This window comes from Gambusia affinis, linkage group LG07, assembly GCF_019740435.1.
Source record: "Gambusia affinis linkage group LG07, SWU_Gaff_1.0, whole genome shotgun sequence".
Classification (NCBI taxonomy): domain Eukaryota; kingdom Metazoa; phylum Chordata; class Actinopteri; order Cyprinodontiformes; family Poeciliidae; genus Gambusia; species Gambusia affinis.
The window spans coordinates 23253826-23275016 of record NC_057874.1 but is presented as its reverse complement, the minus strand read 5'-3'; the positions used below and the strand labels follow the sequence as shown (position 1 = coordinate 23275016).

Below are 21191 nucleotides of genomic sequence, written 5' to 3'. Positions count from 1 at the left end.
GCCCAGAGGCACATTGACATGTGTCAGGAGGAAGCTGGATTTGAACCTACAACCTTCCGATCACAAGACGACTACTCCACCATAGTGCCACAGTCGCCCCTCTAGGAGAATGTCAAGGCATTGAGAAGAAGTAACCTTGAATACCTTTATTTAAAGGTTTTGTTGGCTCTAGTGGCCTTTATTTTAAAACAGAGAAGAAACAGGGTAACGAGAAAGGGGGAAGACATGCGGCAAATGTCACCAGGCTGGGAATTGAACCTGTGACCACCGCCACGAGGACTAAGGCCTCAATATGTGGGTTATGCTTTGCCCCTGCATCGCCATAGCACTCCACCAACAACACGTTGTTTTAGTTACACTGTCTCAAATAATAAGTTGTTGGATAGTAAAACATAACTATAGGTTGTAATTTACAGGATGAACAACCTGATTTTTTATGAGAGAAAATCAAGTTTTGATGCAAAATAACTGGTGCGCTGCTTCACAGAAATGGAGGACACACAGGGACAAACACAGAAAGGATGCATTTTACTACTGTCTGTGACTCTACACGTGACTACGTCCACGTGTCTGTTCTCAAACGTCCTGTGGGTAAATGTTTCCTGTCAGGAAACAGATTCACTTTCAATGTCAACAGAGCTCAGGGCTGGCCCAAGATTGTATGAGGCCTTCAGCAAAATTTGATTTGGTGCCTTTTTAGCTGTTAAGAACCACCACAAACTGCATTTCAAAACAGATCTGGCAGAATCTGGGAGAAAGCCAATCACTAATAATTCTTTACTTCTAGAATATAGTTGTGAACAAACTGAGCTGAACAGATAGACATTTGAGTCTTAGATCAAACAATCATTCAGTATATTTATGCTGAGGCTATCAAATAAAATTAAATTTCTTAATCTCAACAACAAATCATAAAAATCTATAATTTGTGTGAAAAATTCAAGCATTTATGGGATGTCCCTGATGATTAAGAGTCCTAAGCAGCGGACTTTAGTTAGAGTCTACAACTGTTGTAAAATTTGGATATTATAAATAATTTTTCAAATTGTAGATATATTAAAAACTTGCAAACCAACTGTTGCGCCTGGTTGTGTGAGCAGGTGTGTATTTCTGTCATTATGTGTGTTCTCCCTGATGTCCTGTTGAATTTAGTTCAAAGGCTGACAGAAGGATGTGAAGGCCAGTAAGGTCCACTAAGGGTCAAGAGTCATTAAAACACACACACATCCTTCACACTGCTAAGTATATTAAAACAGTTTACAGTCAATATCTTACTTTGAGATGTTTAGAATTTATAGTAAGAAATGAAATCCCCACTAACTAAAATGTTCATATTTGGCAAAATAAACATTAAGTTTTTTCCCTCTAATCCCGTAACTAATAAACAAAAGTTAAAAACAAAATATGATTTATATTAAAACAAAACTTTTGAATTTAAATATATTTTCCAGTATGGCGATCTCAGTTTATGTTTAACACCCAGATGGCATCAGCCCACATTTATAATCAGTACGATTAAAATACGACTCTCTGAAACATCTGGGTCTCAGATGGCATTTCATAGAGGAAACATTTCAAAGAAGCTGTGTGGTAAAGACATAAAACTGTGAGAACCTGAATATTTAAACTTAAACAAATGATTATGCTGGGTTTTAAAGGAGAACACATGGATTTAATTTAAAGAATGCAAAAAAATAAATAAATAAATTATAGGGATTTAACTTGATTATATTTGTACACAATAACTTGCTTTGAACTCACACGGTCTGAGTGGCTGTTCCTGCCTGTTCCTTTCACTCAATCAGCATTAACTCAGAGACCCAGCCTGCTTGCTAAGCTGTTGGTTTTGGTAATACATGCCAAAAATCATCAAAACATATGTTGTTTGAAACATGTCTGACTGTTGAATGGTGAGGAGCAAAATTTACTGGGTGCTCGTAAAATACTTTTCACACCACGATACAAGGTGCTTTGTGTCTGCGGAGGCTCGTAAATTCTTTGAGCTTGTAGTCTTGCTCTACATATGACCCAAGTCTGTCTGGAAATACAAGGCAACTTCCTCTGTGCAACCAACCAGTTGCACAAAACACAGACACACAGCATGTGCAAAGGTCCTGGATTAGCAGGGGATTATGCTCTAACACAAACACACACTGAGTCAGGAGAATTTGATCTAATTCCTTAAAACTCATCTGGGCTGTTATTTGTCTAATCTTGTAATCAAAACTACACCTCTACCTGAAATTATATAACATTGACATTGAGGGTACATTTTAAAATTTAAAAGGAAGTTAGGTAAAGGGAAGTGGAGAAATTCTGAACGACATGAAATATCCTGTGTCAGCCGGGTAATATCCTTTGGTTCAGCCTTTCAACAGAAACACACACAGCAGAGCAAGAGAATGAGAAAAACAACCAATTTTATACTCTACAAACATATTCTGTTAAGTGGCAGAGCAAAGAATGAAGGTCCATCTGTATTAGTAGTTTGTATGTTGAGTGACTCTGATGAGGTGAAACTGTCACAAAAACCTTTTATATTTTGCATAATCCATATGAGTTACAATGTTTCTAAAAAGCACAAATTGTATGCAGGAGTTGAAGCATTGCCTTCATATAATCATCCATCACATCTTTCTTTCCATTTGACCTCTTTGCATGACCTTTGTCAAAGCTGGAGGAACTAAAAATTTATGCTTAAAATTGTAATAATCTGCAGCTGTCGCTTGAAATTAGGCCCTAGAAATAACAAGTCACATCTTTTCAACAGAATGATTTTACATCAAATTAGAATCATAAACCTATTGATCATCAGTTTGACTCAGCATTCTGTGGTAATTCAGGGTCACAGACTCAAAAGTAGCTGATTCAGCACTCCAGCAACTAAAGATGATTTACAACAAAAATGTAGGAAGATTTACAGTGAAACAATTGTGTAGTATGACTGCTGCTATGAGTAAAGTCTTGTTCTCCTTTTCCCTAGACTGATTGCTTTCACAACTTTCTCTTGTTCTTCATTCCAGTCTTCAATTTTGGAGTCTGAATCTAAAAATAACAGCATTCATTTCAACATTTGATTTCTTGTTGTTCTATATCTCTGTCAGTTCTCAGTGATGACCTTCTGTAGCCACAGCATTATTTTACAGGTCTGAATCTATTCAATCTTAAACAAATTTAAGATTTAATAGATCTTAAATTTAAATTTGTGTGAGTAACTTGAGTAACATGACACAAGTTATTCACACAATCTTTTGGAGTTGCAGAGTGTGACATTTGAATTCTCAACAGTTATTGAAATCACACAGGGTGTACTGAGTTTTGGCAAACAAGTGTCTCCTTGGAAAGTTAAAATGTGTAAATGTTTTTAGTTGTCTTTCTTTCAGCTGCTCTGCCAAGTTTTAGTTTGAGTTGTTTTAGATCACATAAATTTGTCCCTGTATAATCTCTCTAAATAGTTAGATTTATTAGCTACTTACTTTTCATGCATACTCCACTCAACCCCGCCATATTCCCTGAATCCTACTTTGTCTCAAAGCATAAATCACACTCTCACCTGGTATAATCTCTATTAACTGTCATTAGCATTCCTTCCATGTTTCCCATGCTCCATTTGCTTGAAACAATTATAATTCTGCTCATGTTTCTGTGAAACTTCTGATAGGAGGATTCCTCATACAGACAGATCCTGTCAGTACCAAGAGCTGAACAGCTGCGAGCAACAGGAGCACCGATGAGATCCACCTTCTGATGAAACATTGCTGCACTTTTATGATGTCAAGTTTATCTGCTGAATAGTATCTGATGTCAACACTTGTCCATTGCTGTGTCTTGTTCTTCTGAACCGCTTTACTCTAAAAGACAATCTATGGAGAAATATTAATATTTTCTGTTTTGCCGCTTTTTGTGCTTTGGTTGATTTTTTAAAAATTAAAATAATTGTGTAATATAATTTATCTACTGGTTTGTATTCCTTTTTTGCATTGCCTCTGTATTTTGGACTGATTTCTTGTTTTTAACCTGCTGCCTGTCTATCACAGTGATGCTGAGGTGTTGATATGCAGGTAGATGTCTAAGGCCTAGCAGAGCAGTGCTGGACAGTAGACTCCTTTATTCCACTGTAATAAACAAAAGGGAACCTGAGGGACTGAGGCCCCGTGACCACACTGTGAAGGATATGAGTGCTGAAACTGGAGGGCCCCTCTATAATACAGCTTCTGTACCCTTTCACACAGACATGCACATGTCTTTTCTATCAAAGTTCAAAATTGTTGCGTAATCCTATAGGTCTGAATCTTAAACCTGAAACTAAACTCACTAACTTAATCTTTCACTCAGTGCTCAAAGACTCAATAGCCTCTTAAAATGTATAAGATCAATTTGAATCAGACTGAAATGTGTTGACCAAAGTGTCCGTCTTGTGTTGTTCACCTCTCATCTAATGATCAGTGGAGATAAGCAACATAATATCACATAAAACTAAGATAAGCTGTCAATCATTAGCTTATTTTTCTCAAAAGCTATTATGAGAACTAAGGGTTTAAGAAAGGCTACACTAGGGTGACCAGACGTCCTCTTTTTCCCGGACATGTCCTACTTTTCAGACCTAAAAAAATGTCCGGGGGAATCGTCCGGTATTTTGGTCAACTGCCTCAAAACACATTACATAGCTTACAGTGCATTGTGATTACATTGCCACTCCGTTCCACTACTCCATTCCAGGTTTCTTTGTATGGGAAAGAAATCGGTAGCACATGTGTGTCCGCCGTTTCTACCCCCCGTTGTGTCCGCCGATTATACCCCCCCCCGCCAACAAAAAAAGAAGTGAAAAAAGAAGTGTCCTCCTTTTCAGAAACCCAAATCTGGTCACCCTAGGATACACTAAACCTAAAGCTGCAAATGTATTAAGCTTTTTTCTTTACGTAACACAGACAAGGATGTAAGGAGTTTAAATAAAGAATGTGGGTGTGTTACAATAGATGGGAACCTAAAAATGGCCCCTTTCATACGACTTCTCATTGACCAGGATGAAGGGAAAATTGTGTGGGCCTTCACTATTTTGGGCATGTGAATCTTTTAGTTTGAAGTTTCTCCCACATGACAGAGATTAGCAGTTCAGAGACGCCATGGTCTTGTGTTTGTACCAGTCTCCTTCCTCCTTTCTCTCACACGTGTTTGTCTTGCTAATAATGAGGAAGAAGAGGAGAGGAAGGAAGAATGTGAGCATGAAGAAAGAGGCCTTTCTGTGCCTCTCAGAATTTCAACATGTGAGGTATGAAAGAAAGGTCAATGTCCCTTTACTCCCTTTCTTGCCTGGTTGAGTAATAGAACAGTTATTCTGTTTTTTACTCTTTTTGTGCCATTTGTAGTAATTTCGTAGGCCAACATTAAACATGTCTGCCCCATATTGTCACAATGATGCACTGCCAAGAGCAGCAGGACATTTTTCCAGACATGAAAACATACTTTAGAAAATATGTTTCTAAAATATTACTAAAAATGTACAGATTGCCAAGCTACTGTACATAACCTTTTATCTGGACAAAATCAAATTGGGCTGAAACAGCCAACAAGAATGTGTCATGTAATACCAGATACAACAAAGCCTCTTTTCTACCCCTCATTTTACCAAAAACATGTCTGCAATTTAAACCAAAAATGAGCTCCTTTGATATCCCGATAAGGATTCATAATTTCCCTGTTGGCCTTGATGTGAGCTTTCAAAAATGTTGCCAGAACTGCAGAACAACAGGGACTGAACAATACATCAAATGTGTCTCACAGTGTTTTGTTGAGAAATTAATGACAAGATAATCGGGAGAATCTCATGCAAATGTAACAAAGTGTAAACAGTCATTAAAAGATTCACCCAAACTACTTACAAAGTTTTGAGTTTCATTTATTTTAGATTGTAGAGGCTTTCTGTTGAGAAGTTTCTGTTTTGAGAAGTTCTTACTTTAACTTCCTTCATAAAACCACTCCCTGATTAACCAAACATTTTGTTGCTGGTAAGGAAATGATTGTTCACAAAACTACACTTCATAAGAAACAAACAAACAAACAACTAAACTCAGTAAATTCAAAGTCTGTAAGTGACTCTGATGAAATAAAACTAGGTATTTATATGGGCAGAAAACAAAAGTCAGGCTTTATTAAAAATAAATCAAACGACTTGGATGTTTTGATTGCAATCAGTCTGGCAACAACTGATCTGCGTGATGAAAGAACATTGTTGGACAACATATCAACTGTTGAGATGCCGTGTTACAGTAAAAACAATTAGCATCCAGGATATGCAAAAAAGAATTTAGTGGCGAGCCGTGTGGGAGGTCATCTTAAGACCTCTGGAAGGAACAAAAGGGCTTTTTAATTGCTTGCTTCACCACAGACTTGATCAAAATACCTTTTTAGGGAATAAAAAAGCCTGAGCAAAGTAAGCTTTGCTGGTGTTTGAGTTTTGCTGAAAACTGACACTTTGATTAACTAGATTAACAAAAAGGACTGAGAACCTAACATTGCCAAGGGCTAATATTGTGGAGCAGTGGAAACAAATGGGATGCGATCCAAAAGATATCTGTCGTCGCTTTATTCTGCTTCCAACATTTCTGTCTAATGTGCAGCACAGCAGAAGATCAGAGGCAATTCCAGATGCAAAGCCACAGAAATAATCCTTAAACTCATGAAAACATGGCTACCTGAGCAGCTTGAATTATCTGTTCACAAAGTTTGTAAAGAAAGCTTTTGAACAATCATTGGTAATCTAAAGTAATTATTCTAGTGTGTTGTCTCAAGTTTAGTTCTGGGCTGGTCAATGTTGATCCCTGCACAAATATTAGGTTCCTGTAAAATGGGTAGCACAAAGAGAATAAAGTGCTGTTAAAGATGAAGCTGCATAGCAGTGACCAAAGCTTAAATGCATAATATTAGATGTATGTATAATAGAGATACAAATAGCTACATAAAGATGCAAAGTTGTGATATACTGTAGATATATTGATGACAAAGCCTTATTCCACCAATTATTGCACTGTTTAGTCAGTCAGAAGTCTAAAAACTAACAGCTAGAAAATTCATAAGCACAAAACTGATTATACAGATCAGAACTAAATAATGAGTGACTATGAACTCAACCAACAACAGTCCAGAGCCAAAATGTAAGTATCTAATCAGATATGAGCTGGATAAATCAAAGAGGCAGTAATAACATTAGCAGCATTGGTGACATGGCACTGTTGTCTTTCATAACAGAACCTCTGCAAGAGGCACAAATTTCTCAAAGTAACACTTGGGTCAGTCGGGCTGTCAACGCTGCTGCAGCACAGTCAGCACTCTTGGCCAACACCTAGAAGGTCTCTGGTTCAGATCTCTCAGGGGTCGTTTTGTGTGGAGTCTGAACTAAGTTTTCTCCTTATCCAATTCCACTAAGAACCAAAATGCCACTATAGGTAAAAACAAACGATTGCAATTTGTTGCATCTGCCTTTTGTTAGAGGCAGTTTGATCAGTTAATTTTCAGCTGATCTTTGGTTGTAAATACTGTTGCCTCGAACCAACAGGGCCCTGTGTTGAACTCCTGGCAGTTCTGTGAAAAGTTGCTCTCTGGGTACTCTGGTTTCCTCGGAATTTAATTTTCAATAAATTAGAATATGTTCTCATAAGGCTGTCTTGTCAGATAAAAAGAACCTTGAGAAGACCTGCTTAAAGGTTCTTAACCTTTAAGCAGGTTTATTTGGTGCACTTCTGTATTAAAATGTTTCTTTAATGTGAGTCACTGTCCTTGTGACAGATTGGCAACGTGTCAACTTTGTACACCGTGCCTCTCACCCTCTGACCTCTGGAGGCAGAGGTCTGGAGAAAGACCCCATGCTTTGCCCAACCCATCTAAATATTCACCTTATAAATTATATGCACATATTATTTGTGAGATTTGATCAGATTTTTGTTTAGCTTCCTAACTCTCTTTCTCAGTATCTGATGGTGATTATTGCTAACCTCGTTGCTTAAAACTGAACCATATTTGTCTTACATGCCTTTAAATTATGACAACTGGGTCACAAACTAGCATGCAAACATAAAAAAGTACATCCTCAGATTATACTCTTGCTTCCTTCATTTCACAGAAACTGAAGTTAAAAGCTGTTTCTAAATGGATCAAATAGGAAGCAGTTTATTCTCCCTGCAGCCAGCCCAGTCTGTCCCTTCAGAAAATACATCCTCTCACAGAGCAGTCAGTAGGTCTTTCGTTGCAAGATATATTTTCTTCTTCAATAAACAGTATAATATTATATTAGACATACAGAGATGTGTCTTTCTGATAGCCACAGAAAATCAGTGTTTTCTCTCTGTCTTCAATACAGAGACGAACTTCCTGCTGCATGGCAGAAAAGGTTGAATCCAAATATTTCCTTTGGATTCAACAATTGCAACATGAACAAACCCACTGAAAGAGCCATGTTAACAAATAATTACTATTTCTTTAAACCCTTCATTGGACACCCCTGTGTGAAATGTATTTCTGCAAGAACAAAGAAGTCTACAAAAAAATACAATGAGTGATTTCATGTATTTGGACCAGACTGCAGGCCTCATTTCTTTGTTTCATAATATTCAATTCAGCTGAGGACTGTAAACAAGCTGGTTAACTCTGCATGAAGAGGTGAAAATTAGTTCTGGTGAACTCTTGATGAATTGTCTCTAACAGGATGTCCTCCCCGTCCTCCTGGCCTCCATCTGCCCTTCCCTCTCTGCCTCCGGCTGCTCCTCGGGAGGATGCAGCCAGGTGGAGCTCCGGGGTGTAGGTGAAGCTATAGGATGTACGGTAAATGAGGCCGTCAGTTCTGATGAGCGACAAAGGAAGAGTGATAATGCGACGAAAGCAGTGCCAGCTGTCACTATAAACTGAAACATCAGGAATAACGCAAAGCAGAGATTTGGGAGACCTAAAGAGAGAAGAGTACAGAAACAGAGGAGTAAGACTTATGAGAATAAAAGCAAGAGAATAAATGTAGACATGCTTAATAACTTCACATTTGTTATTTAACTTGATGTTACTTGTATATTTTCACAAGCGGTAGATAGGGTCACTAAATGTCAGGTAATAAGTAAGATGGTGTATAATATTTCTATTTAAAGTTGTGTTACAGCTCAAATGACAAATAAAATACAGTCAGGACTTTGTATTGTCATTATGGATAAATGCATGTAAAAAATCGGTAAAAAGCAAAACCATTTAAAAACCTTCCATAATTTACACAATGTTGTCTCCTGGTAGGTTAAACATTTTCTCTAATTGGTTCAGACAAAATGAAGAGACAAGAGTAGTGTAAAATAAACAAAACCAAAGAAATAGTCATTTGTCATTTAAAGTGAAATTACACTTTGGGGCTATGTGGTTATGAAAGGTCATGTTGCTGTCTGGCTACAGCCTTTCATACAAACAGCACTTTGTGGAAGGCTAAGTTATTCAAACAAGGCTTTCCTAGATATGGCCAAGCTGCTGAGAGGATTTCTGGCAGAAAGTTGTGGTGAGCTGTCTTCCACCAGGGTCCCTAAAGTATGACTTCCCAGCTCTTCAGGTGTGGGATCTGAGGCTAGTTCTTGCGTCAGAGAAACTGCTTTCATCCTATGTGAGACTCAGTAAAAGAATTGATGGCTGTCCAATTTCTACAGAACCATCCTGTAAATTAAAAGCTCCCATGGAAGAGTTAAGTGGAGGACTCTCCGCGTAGGCTGAGCTGAGCTACTCCATGTGATGCCTACTGTATTAAAGCTTCTTTACACTTCTGGTCATGTAAAATAGATGACTGCTTGTTTCCAATATGACTTTTTGCATACGTCTTTTTTAATCTGCAATTACTTATCTTTTAACAATATCTTTTTACAGCTTTACTGACTTGCCCCATTTTAAAGTTTACCCAGTATTTCTCTGTTTACCTCCCTCCTATCATAATCTGGATTTCCCCTTATTGAACTCACTTGAACATCGTCTCAGCTTCTCTGTTCCCAAACAACATCTTAAGGTGAGGGCTGAAGTTTTCTCCGTGGATCTCCAGCATGGCAACATGTCCTCCACCATTCACCTTCAAAAGCAACCAGAAATAATGAAGAATATGTTTTTATCTGAGATATTTTGTTCCCTTTTATATTAGGCTAAATAGAACTGCAGATTAATCCATTTAAATAATGCTGATGTGTGTAGTGTCAACATGTAAATGTGTGGATGTGCCAAAACTTTCTCCAGCTGAACAAAAACAAAACTGAAGTTATTATTTTTGGACCTAAAGAGGAACGATCTAGAGTCAGTGCACAGCTTCAGTTATTACAACTGAAAACCAGCGATCAGGCCAGAAACCTGGGAGTAGTGATGGACTCTGACCTGAACCTTCAGAGCCACGTAAAGACAGTCACAAAGACGGCCTTCTATCACCTGAAGAACATTTCCAGGATTAAAGGACTAATGTCTCAGCCAGATCTAGAGAAACTCATCCATGCGTTTATCTTCAGTCGTATTGATTATTGTAACGGCGTCTTCACAGGTCTGTCCAACAAATCAATTAAACAGCTGCAGCTGATCCAGAATGCTGCTGCTCGTGTTCTCACTAAAACCAGGAAGATAGAGCACATAACACCAGTTTTAAAGTCCCTCCACTGGCTCCCTGTAGCTCAAAGAATAGACTTTAAAATACTGTTGTTAGTTTATAAATCACTGAATGGTTTAGCACCACAATACATTAAAGATCTGCTGCTGTTGTATCAACCTTCCAGAACTCTCAGGTCTTCTGGTTCTGGTCTGCTCTGCATCCCCAGAACCAGAACCAAACGAGGAGAAGCGGCATTTAGCATCTATGCACCAAAAATCTGGAACAAACTTCCAGAAAACTGTAAAACAGCTGAAACACTGACTTCCTTTAAATCTCAACTAAAAACCCACCTGTTTAGAGTTGTATTCGAAACGTAATCAATTGCAAATTTATTGATGTTGTGTTTTTATTGTTGATTCTATGTTGCATTGTATTTTGTGTTTGATTTGATGTAAAGCACTTTGAAATGCCTTGCTGCTGAAATGTGCTATACAAATAAAGTTTGATTGATTGATTGATTGATGTAGCTAGATAAGGTGAAACTGACTTAAGAAAATCTATGGAAAAGAACTCCACAATATTTTTTAAGAAGTCACGTTCTGACAAACTCACCTCTAACCCATTAATAACAGGAAAAGGACTGACTGGAGTCTGAATGCAAGTCAAACCCTGATTAAAGGTGAATTCAACCACTTCCACACCAATGATGGTCCAGCAGGATCCATCGTTTAGCACCACCCTGCTGGAATCTCTGATGCTGACCGGAGCCTCATCAGAGTAAAGGTGGAGGAGATGTCAGAAGAAGATAATGAAAAAAATGTAAGATAATGTAGATGGAGCATAGAAAGAAAGGAAAATAGAGTGAGGTGATGTTTTACCTGGTATTGTATGATGGTATCATTCAATAAGCACAGATAAGCGTTGGGATTATCTCTGAAATGAAAGGCACACTTGTGTAGCTGAGAAACGGGTTCGTCCACGTCTAAGATGGCGTGCTGCTTGTTGACCTTCCGGATAACCTGAAGGGATCGAAAAGCTCAGGAATGTTTTCAGACCCTCAAAGATAATTTCTGCAGAAAAAAAATTAAATAATCTAATCTCTGTGGAAACTAGTTTAGTAAACTAAAGGAACAAGCTGAGATTTTACTAAAAACTCCTCACTTAACTTTTTAGTGGTCCATCAAAGTTTTATTCAAACATTTACATGCAGTAAACTTTCACCAGTTCACAGCTGGGCAGAGGGCCGTCCTATAACTCATGTTAGGCAGGATAGGGCCTGCATACCCTGGACTATTAAAAAAAAAAGTAATACTCAACCTGAAAGCAAACTAACTTATTTTATTCTGGACATCTTACAATAATTTAATCAATTTAAGTCATGGAAACCCCAGACAGCCTGGCTTAATGGAAATAACTCAATATCACTGTTCTGGTATGACAGTCTGCTGTAAATGAATTACAGCAGACTGTGCAGTGTTTTTGCTCTTGTCACAGTTGACAGGCACAGCTGAGAGGTGCCTGTGGATCCCATATTATCCTTGTAGTTTAGGCAAAATAAAATCAAAGCATAATCACAAAGGCAGCCGGTTAAGCTGCCTTTTACTCTGCCATTCACCCATGTTGGCTACATAATGCTATCATTTAGTTAAAAAATGTGCTCACTAGCAAACAATGTCTCTTTTCAAAGTAAAAAAACAAACAAACAATTTTTATATCAAGTAACTTCTCACAAAAAGGCCCAGACTGTTTTATGAGGTTTAAAAATGTTAATGTTTTGGAATATTAATGGCTGTTCAGAAATGTTTCCTTTTGTATAACGGTTTGAATTTCCTGGCAATAATGAATATCAAGAGGACAAACATGCAGATGGCAAGAGCAAAGAGAAAGTGTTGTTGCACAGCTCTGCAGAGTGGCTTCCTGAGAATAATAGTTGCATCGCAATTGAAAATTTATAAGCTTGGCGCCAACTTCTTCCCCTGATGCAGGATAATGTTTTGCTGAGCAAGCAGTCTATCGACCTGCATTGTGATGAGGGTGGCTTGTAAGTGTAGCTCTTATATAAAAGCACTTTGATTGGTCAATATGTCCAGGAAACTACTAAACCACATAAGCCCATCTGTAATTCTATCAGCTGTATGTCTCATCCATCCCTCTCTGTTCTTTCTCATCTGTAGTTGTTGATGTTGCTGAGTAGCGAACACATTGCTTGATTTAATCATTTTGACCAGTTACAATGTATGTATGCATATTAATATGAACAATCAATATTTATTAAGGAGGCTAATAACAATCTCAAGATCAGTCCAGTCAATTAATAAAAATATTTCAGTCAATTCAAATTGGTAATTTCATGTTTTAGGTCTAGGTTGTAAATATTAACAGCCTATAATTAAATCCTCTCTTACTACACAACTTACAAAATTTTAAAAATGTTGTTTTAATAATTAAGTTTGCTGATCTGGTTGAACTTTATGGTCCATACATCCAACCTTAGACATCTGGGAGCAAACCACTAAAGAAATCAGAGCCAACAATCTTGTCACGCTAACAACTTAGCAGGCAAAATTTCTCTAACTTTAAACAAACTGTGCAGTAATAGGAATCGACTACAATAACATATAGAGGTGTAGCATGAGGGTATAATTTAACCGACTTTCACAAGACCCACAGCAGACTGTGTTGTGTCAGCAGCTCAAGGGCTGTGAGAAAAAGGTCTGTTCAGCGAAAAATGAGGGTCTCTGCTCAGACATTTATTTAAGTATGGAATAAATTGGATGTTGGGAGAAAATGGAGAACATTTCTGGAACTAAATGTTCACATAACCACCTAAGGGTCAGAGTTGATATTATGTTAGGATGAAGGGATAGGAGCTATTTTAAATGCTCTTCAATTATAGAACAAGGACAAAAACAGAGTGAGATTATCTCTTCAAATTTTCCCAAACTACTGATTAGTCATAATTGCTACTTATAATACTTTGGGGTTAATATTTTGGTGGAAACTCTCAACAGACAAATTTTTTCCCTGTTCATTTTGATTAAAATTTGAGCTAAATAAGGATATTAAAAATATGATCATGTTGGCATATTTGTATTTAAAGAATAAAAAATCTGACCAAAATTTACTGAACCTGTGTTTCAGATTACATGCTACATTCATGTTGTTTCTAAACACAACATGAAGCTGACATTAATGATGTTTTTGTACCCTTAACAACAATGAGGTTATGACAAAACTATAATCCCAAACATTAACTTATTCATGTCCACTGCACTGCACACAACCACCTCACACCTGACATTTTGGTTACTTCAGCTGTTTTCTTCATGTCACTTCAAAATGCTGCTGGTATTAATTTAATATTTTAAATTAATCAAAGATAGCTACAAATCTCTGATGTAGCTATTTTGTAATTTAATAATTCAGAAACCTTTTGATGAAGCGTATTCACACTGTTCAGTACAAGGCATGACAGCAAATCTGAGGTCCATGTCCTAAATTTGCACGTGTGCTTGAATGGGTGTTTGTGCGTGTATGTGGGTGCGTGTCTTACCATGGGTGGCAGGGCAACTCCTGACTCAGTGCAAATGAACTGGACCACAGAACCATAACAGATGAAGCCTTCACTCAGCACAATCCCACCCTGGTCAGCATGCTGGTCATCCACTACAAACACACACAAGAACTTTGTGTGATATTCATAGAAATGTTTCCACCATGTGAATAAATCTTTTCTTATTAAACATATTTAATTTCCATACAGTAATGTATTTTTTGTGAAGACAGACAGTAGGAGTGATGTGGAGATGGTGTGAGGCACGCTGATGGATGACCACTTGAGGCTGAGGTTTTGGCTGTGGGAGGTCTGTGCTCACGAAGCACCGTGCTACATAAATAACCTCCCTGACCTTTTGGTGGGCTCCAGCGCATTTGTGAGGGGGAAAATGCTGATGAATACCTGGTTACACATACAGCGTCTTTATTAACGCAGGGTGGCTGAATTATGAGGTGAGCTGTCTGATAACTGAAGGTAAAAGTTTGATGCTATCAAAGAGATATTTGCTGTTAGACCTCATGAGTCAACATTTTTGTGGAGATGAACATATATTTTGGCACTTTACCATATCCAATCTTTATTTAGTTGTTTTTTTTTTTAATTTTGATTATGTTTCTGTTGAACTATTGGATGCATATTTCACCATCCACATTTATTGGCAACCCTTACAAAAATCATACAAAAAGCACAAAAATTACAATGACCTGTGTTTACCTTGTCACCAGGCATGGTCAAGGCTCTTGTATTGGTGAGAAAACAATGTTCAAATTTCACTTAGAGAACTGCTGCAAAGAATTGGTTTTTGCAACCATTTGATGGTAATTACATAAAGTCTTGCTGCGTTGGAGGAATTCTGAAGAAAAAAAATATTCTGTCTTGATATCAAAAACTTAAACATGTGGATTACTCCTAACAAACATTCCATGTTTGAAGATGTGAAAGCATCTCTAACACAATGTTGGGTATGGTGGAGGATCTGTGATGCTGAGCACCTGTAACACACTGTTAGAGTACATTATGGAGTATATCAACCTTCTTCCATGGACATTAATGTCTCTAGTCCTCAGTTTTACAGCAAACTGGTGCTAAACAGAAGATAGCATTTGACCCTGGATACTGTAGAGAGATTGATTAATGAGAACCTGAGAATTTTTTGCATGTCCTAATCATGTAAAATTTTAAAGGATTGGACATACTTATTAGAACATGCAATATTCAATATAAAATATCTCCTTGTTGAAGTCACGACTTAGTTCTTAGTTAGAAAATGATCTGACTCCACTGAGATTTTGGCAGAATAAAAGACGGACGATCACGTCTGAACACAAAAACCTTCGAAAACACTTTACAGGTAGCACACAAGCAGGGACACACACTTGCATACATTTACCCATGGTGATGGTGAAGGCTGTCCACTGTCTGGCACTGGCTATGAAAGCTCCTCTGTCCACCGAGAGGTAACGAGTGCTGACCGTCTGTGAGCGTAAACGGTTGAACAAAGCCACTTTGGAGCAGGAGGATATACACACTGGAAATACATAAAGGCACACTGTAAGACACACTACACTTATTCATACATCAGGTCTTTCTGTAATGAGTAAGAGTGTACATTTTGATATTTCATTCATCGTTCCCATCTTCAGCTGTAATGAACAGACCATCATGATGATTGTGCACTAAAATACTGCTTAATAATTAAAGTTCAGGTCACGCTTGAAAGAGTCTGCATATTATGAATCTTAATATATATTTTTTTATTTCAATAAAAAAATGTAGACTTGTATGTGTTGGTGCATTCATCATTTCAGTAAAATTTGTCTCACTGGTTAAGCAACACAAAATGAAGCCATACATTGTGCTGTAATGCCAAACTAAATGTGTAGTCTGCCCCATAAAAAATGCTAACTGCCCCAACGGTACACTTATAACTACACTGGTTCACCAAAAGATCCAGATTTGACTACTTAAGAGGGTCAAACTTTTAAGCAAATTAGCCTCCGATTTGTTTCACAATTTTACACTGATGTGGGTATTTAAGAGATGTATATCCAGAAAAATACATTCTAAATTCATTAACTTTAATTCAGGCTAATTCTTTTCTTTATATTGATTTTCTTGTCTCCCTTTCTACCTTAATATTTTGTTATTCATTGTACAATTTGTACATGATTCTAATGTTAGAAATTTAGTTTGCTTTGTGGTAAAAGTAAAGTAAATAAAAACAGATGGATTTCCTGGATTGAAAAGTGTGACTCACAGTCAACATTCTTCATGGACTGTCTCTTCTGGGAAGGTTTGGAGATCACTTTGATCATCCTGCTTTGGAAGGATCCAACTTCCTGTCTGTTGCCTAAAAAAAGTCGCAGCAGCAGGCAAAAATGCTTCCTCTTGTCCTGGTCGGAGATGAAGAGGGACTTTGCACAAGCAAACAACTGCTGCAGAAACAAAGACAGTCAGTGTCAAAATGAAAAAAACAGAAACATAAACTAGAACTTACTGGGATAATTCTGTCTCACACTATATTTAGAGAAAATATTCAATTATCTCTATACCAGAAAAACAAAAGCAGAAGTACAGCTTTGTTTTTTTTTTCTCAGGGAACTGTATGCTGCTGTAATTACCCATGCATCTATCTGGGCACCCAGATGCCGTCTCCAGCTCATTCTGGAGGATCCCAAACAGTTCCCAGAAGGGTTTTATGATCCCTCTAGCAAATGCTACGGCTGCTCAAAGATTACCTGATTCAAATGACTTTGATACCTCCTCAGCAAGCCATTAACTTCTGTTGAATCTTCTTTATCACCTTTTAATTCAACTTAGGTGTATGGGGAAAAACCTATGCAAGACAGCGGGGTTGTGTAACACTGCTCTACACCTTACCACTTATGAACAAAACATCGAGATACTTGAACTTCTCCCTTTGAGGTGGAGTCTAATCTCCAAACAGCAACCTATGACTTCAGGGTTGAGGTAATGGACACTTGCCCATTTTACACTCTACTGCAAATTGCTCCAGGACACACAGGAGGTCATGACCTTTGACCCTCGGGGAACTGCGTTGTAAACTTTCTCCAGATTCACAAAACACATGTAGACCAGACAGCCAAGCTCCCATGAATCACTCTGTGATTCTGGAGGAGTAAAGATCTGGACAACTGTCCCCAGGGTCAGTATGAAAATGCATTTGCTCCTCCTAAGAACATGGTGACTGGATCAAGGAGATTCACATAGTATCTCCCAAACCAACGTATGAAACGGCCCAAAAAACCATGAGCATGCCCTGTAATTTCTAAATAAACGTTCTTGAAGCTAACCAAAATTCCTTATTATCTGAAAATCCTTTTCAATACCAAATAAAGGCCACTAGAGCCAATAGAAATGAAAAAAAAATATTTTTATGGTTGAAGTCAGATAATATTGGTGGCAAAAAAGTATTTGGAAACAAATGTGAATTCTAACACCACATTTGTGCAAAACATAGGATCATAGCTTTCTCACCCTTGAGTCTGGTTGCTCATCAAAGAGCAGTTTGAATGCGTCTGCTTGTGACTGACTGGAGCTGTCCAGACACATGTAACCACATATCCGATAAACTGAGTCCCCATAACCTCCTGCTGCAGGACAAGTAGTGAGAGAAAAATAGGAAATGATGGGGTGGTAGGAAGTCAGACAGAAGAAGAAATAATGTAGATCGAAGAGGATGATTTGATATCTTAATTTAAATGGTTTTGTCATGTCACCTTTCAAATGATCCTGCATGACTTTCCATCCATGACCGCTGATATAAACACAAGGTGGAGGGCAGAAAAACCTGATGGAGATGTGGAAGTGTACATCAGTATAAATATACAAGCAGTTTGTTCACTTTTCTGCACATTTTAATAACTGTACTGAACTTTTTCTTAGGTTGTAAATCTATATATATATATATATATATATATTTCTATATTGGGTCAGATATATATATATATATATATATATATATATATATATATATATATATATATATATATATATATATATATATATATATATTAGCAGATCCGTTTTATTTAAACCAGCCCTGTTAGTGCTGTTTTGCTATATTGCTGCTGTTCAGAAAGAAAAGCTACGGCATATTATTAAAACTTTAAAAACACTTTCTGTGTACCATCTTTCTTTGTAAATATCTCATGTTTCAATGTAGGCACATGCGGCTTATACACCGGTGCGGCTTATGTATGTACAAAAATGTGTTTCTTTTAAAAATGTAGGGGGTGCGGCTTATAATCAGGTGCGCTCTATAGTCCGGAAATTACGGTAGCCACATTGTTGTATATTTTATTTCTGTTATCTTTTGCATTACAGAATGCTTTTTCAGTTCCAGAAACACATTAGCAGACCTTTTCTCGTTGCCATAAGACTTCTGAGCAACCTTGGCGTGCAGGATGATGACGCTCTGGTCTGCATGAGGTTCCCGTATTGCCTCTCTCGCTCCACCCAGAAGATGACAGTCTTGAAAGCCTGGGTCAAGTCTCCTAATTGGATGACAATGATGTCAGGAATATGCAGCCACAGAGTGTATTATTTGTATATCTATCTCTTTCAGTTTTTTATATTAGTTGGCCATGGTGGAGCAGCATAGCAAACATGTTGCTTTCAAATATTTTGAAGCAAATAAAGTACTTTAATGTCGGAAAACCTAGTTGAACCCAGTCAAACTATTTTGCTTTTTAAAGTCTTTTTTTGTCTTCTTGGCATGAATTTGGATTAATAAAATGTGAAAACTGAATTGAATTTCAAAACATTGCATAAACAAAGTTGCACTAAAATGTTCAGTTTAGTCCTATGTTCCTTCAGATTTCCACATGATTCAGCATTGTTTGTTCTATTTAACACACAAAGCTTGACACAAAGGTGACCCACCCCCACCTCTTCCATCTACCAAGCTTACCACACGTCTCCCCACCATTCTTCTCTGCCCTCACATACTTCCCTATCTTGCTTGACTTCCTTAAGTAGTACCACAGATTATATCCTTCTTTCAGATCTACAAAACCGGTAAATCATCTGACTGAGCGGAGTGCTGCTCAGTGAGAGCAGTACTCTCACCGACCACTTACTGACCATCACTCTTCTTCTTAACCCAGCTTAAATAAAAAAACTCTTTCTTCATTATCATCTACTATCTCCATCTGTAGTTAAAATGGCTCTGCACATTAACTCAGGTGTGTTAATAGGAATAAGAAGTTTAAATTGATGTTAGGGTTTCTATTTGTTCAGTAATTTTCTGTTTAGTTAGTGGATTTTCTGCCCAACTGATTTTCAAGTATATCAGTTGAGCCGTAACTAAGGGTCAAATTGTTCTGTTAGGCTGCTGTCACATTTATTGTGTTTTCTCTCCACTGCAACAAAGTAATAAGGAGGCAGAAGCAAAGTAAAGTCCCAGAGGCCGGTACTCTGGAATGTTACTCATAATGAAATCTGTCAACACAAAAAGAGGAGAGAAGGAAGGCAGATTTTAGGGAAGGATTGGTAAGACAGATTTGAATTGTATGACTATTGATTTGTAGATGCGACTTCTATCCCTCAAGACAGAAGTCTTGACAATCTTAAAAACTAACATAGAAAGAAATATGTATATATATTTTTATTGCTGACAGAATAGAATATGAAATATTTATATAAACAAAAAGCCAGTGTCCTGCAATTTATTTTTGTTGCATTTATGTGACCAAAAACAATAACTCAGAATATTGAACAAAGTTTTCTGAAAATGTTAACACAGAAAAGGAAACAGAGCAAGACCTCAGCAGAAAAACATTTACATGTTCAATGTGTGTCAACCCGACTTTCATAAGGAGAGAGAGGGAAGGAAAACAAAGACAAGAAATCAAATGTTCCTTTCCCCCTATTCCAGCAGACAGATGTAAATCTGAGCTGTCTGCTTTACATGTTTGCTCTCTGAGCCATAACCAACATTTTGCCCATGTTTGAGGGCGATCCTATTCACCCTGTTTAAACCTGCGTGGATGTAGCTATTTGTGTGGTCAGTCACCAAGGTGACAGTCACCTCTTCAAAAGGTCAAAGAACAGTAAGTTAGGGGCTCAGACCTTCTGGTATGTCACAGGAGAAACACTGAATGGGCTGAGGACAAAGTGGGTAAGGGAGGGAGAGAACGACCTACTACCTCCAAAAAGTAAAATATTCTGCTGCACTTGTTGCTCTAGTCAAGTGTTTTAGTGATACAAGCATGCACGACTCAACTGATGTTAGGGCTATTCAATTGGACAGTTTCAGATTGTAGAACCATAATGCTCCTCCAAAACAAGCACCAGAACCTGACCAGTGTCTGACCTGAGATGACAAAAAAATTGGATATATGCAATAAAATGTAAGAAAGTACAAAAGTTTACATTTATTGCTCTGTCTGAGGACAGGAAAGATTAAATATCCAAAACGATTGGGGTACTGGATCACCTCTGCTCCAAACTCTCCTCAGCTCTCACTGATTTTCAGATTTTAGCAGGGGGTGCGGTCTCCCCCTCCCCTAATTTTCTCCTGGCATCCTAATACCTCAACTCAACTCCTTCATTCCACCAGTTCCTAAATGAGAGGTTAGACCTCGAGCGCATTTTCACGTCCAAGCGCTCATTCCCCACGGCACGGCAAGGGTTCCTCTGACAAAAGTTTGGGATACTCTGAACCGCGACCTTACGGCCTCTGACCCGGTTAACCGTTTTGTTGTGTGCAAGTTGGTTTTTGTGCCGGAGGTGAAGAACCTCGGTGCTAACTGGCTTACCTGTCCCAGCCGTCGGTCCGCGGTGCGTCGTGTCCTGGCATCAGCGTCCCCAGGTGAGACAGCCGATTTGTCGGATCCGGGGGAAGAGGGAAGGTGGGGAGCAGTGCGGAGTCTGTATGGGAGAATATCGCCTGTTGCATGGACGTTTCTGATAGACCGAGAGAGATTTGTGCTTATAATCTGTCGAAAAACGGGGGACATCTTAAGACCATTTTAGTATCATTTACCAACGGTTTTTGCATAAGGAGAAAATCTTGTGCATCTTAAAAAGTATAAA

At 38.0% G+C, this 21191-nt stretch overlaps 2 protein-coding genes across 7 annotated transcripts in view; one reads left to right on the top strand and one right to left on the bottom strand.

The window, feature by feature from the left end:
* Positions 1 to 5879: 5879 nt before the first annotated feature.
* Positions 5880 to 21191, bottom strand: part of rbpjl (recombination signal binding protein for immunoglobulin kappa J region-like) — an 18970-nt gene continuing 3658 nt past the window's right edge. Inside the window, exons 3-13 of the mRNA XM_044122571.1 lie at positions 20915 to 21062; positions 18515 to 18649; positions 17873 to 17943; positions 17631 to 17746; positions 16390 to 16567; positions 15523 to 15660; positions 14130 to 14242; positions 11455 to 11595; positions 11189 to 11344; positions 9972 to 10075; positions 5880 to 8935 (exon numbers count right to left, since the gene is read on the bottom strand). Coding sequence (XP_043978506.1) covers positions 8635 to 8935; positions 9972 to 10075; positions 11189 to 11344; positions 11455 to 11595; positions 14130 to 14242; positions 15523 to 15660; positions 16390 to 16567; positions 17631 to 17746; positions 17873 to 17943; positions 18515 to 18649; positions 20915 to 21062 — 1601 coding nt within the window. The 3' untranslated portion in view covers positions 5880 to 8634. The remainder of the gene's footprint in view (positions 8936 to 9971; positions 10076 to 11188; positions 11345 to 11454; positions 11596 to 14129; positions 14243 to 15522; positions 15661 to 16389; positions 16568 to 17630; positions 17747 to 17872; positions 17944 to 18514; positions 18650 to 20914; positions 21063 to 21191) is intronic.
* matn4 (matrilin 4) overlaps positions 20687 to 21191 on the top strand; it is a 26875-nt gene continuing 26370 nt past the window's right edge. For 4 of the 6 annotated variants that reach the window (XM_044122568.1, XM_044122567.1, XM_044122565.1 and 1 more), the window contains exon 1: positions 20688 to 20967. The gene's annotated coding sequence lies outside the window, so the exon portion shown is untranslated. Of the gene's footprint in view, positions 20968 to 21191 lie in introns of all 6 variants that reach the window. The other 2 variants (XM_044122566.1, XM_044122570.1) reach the window with 2 other exon arrangements.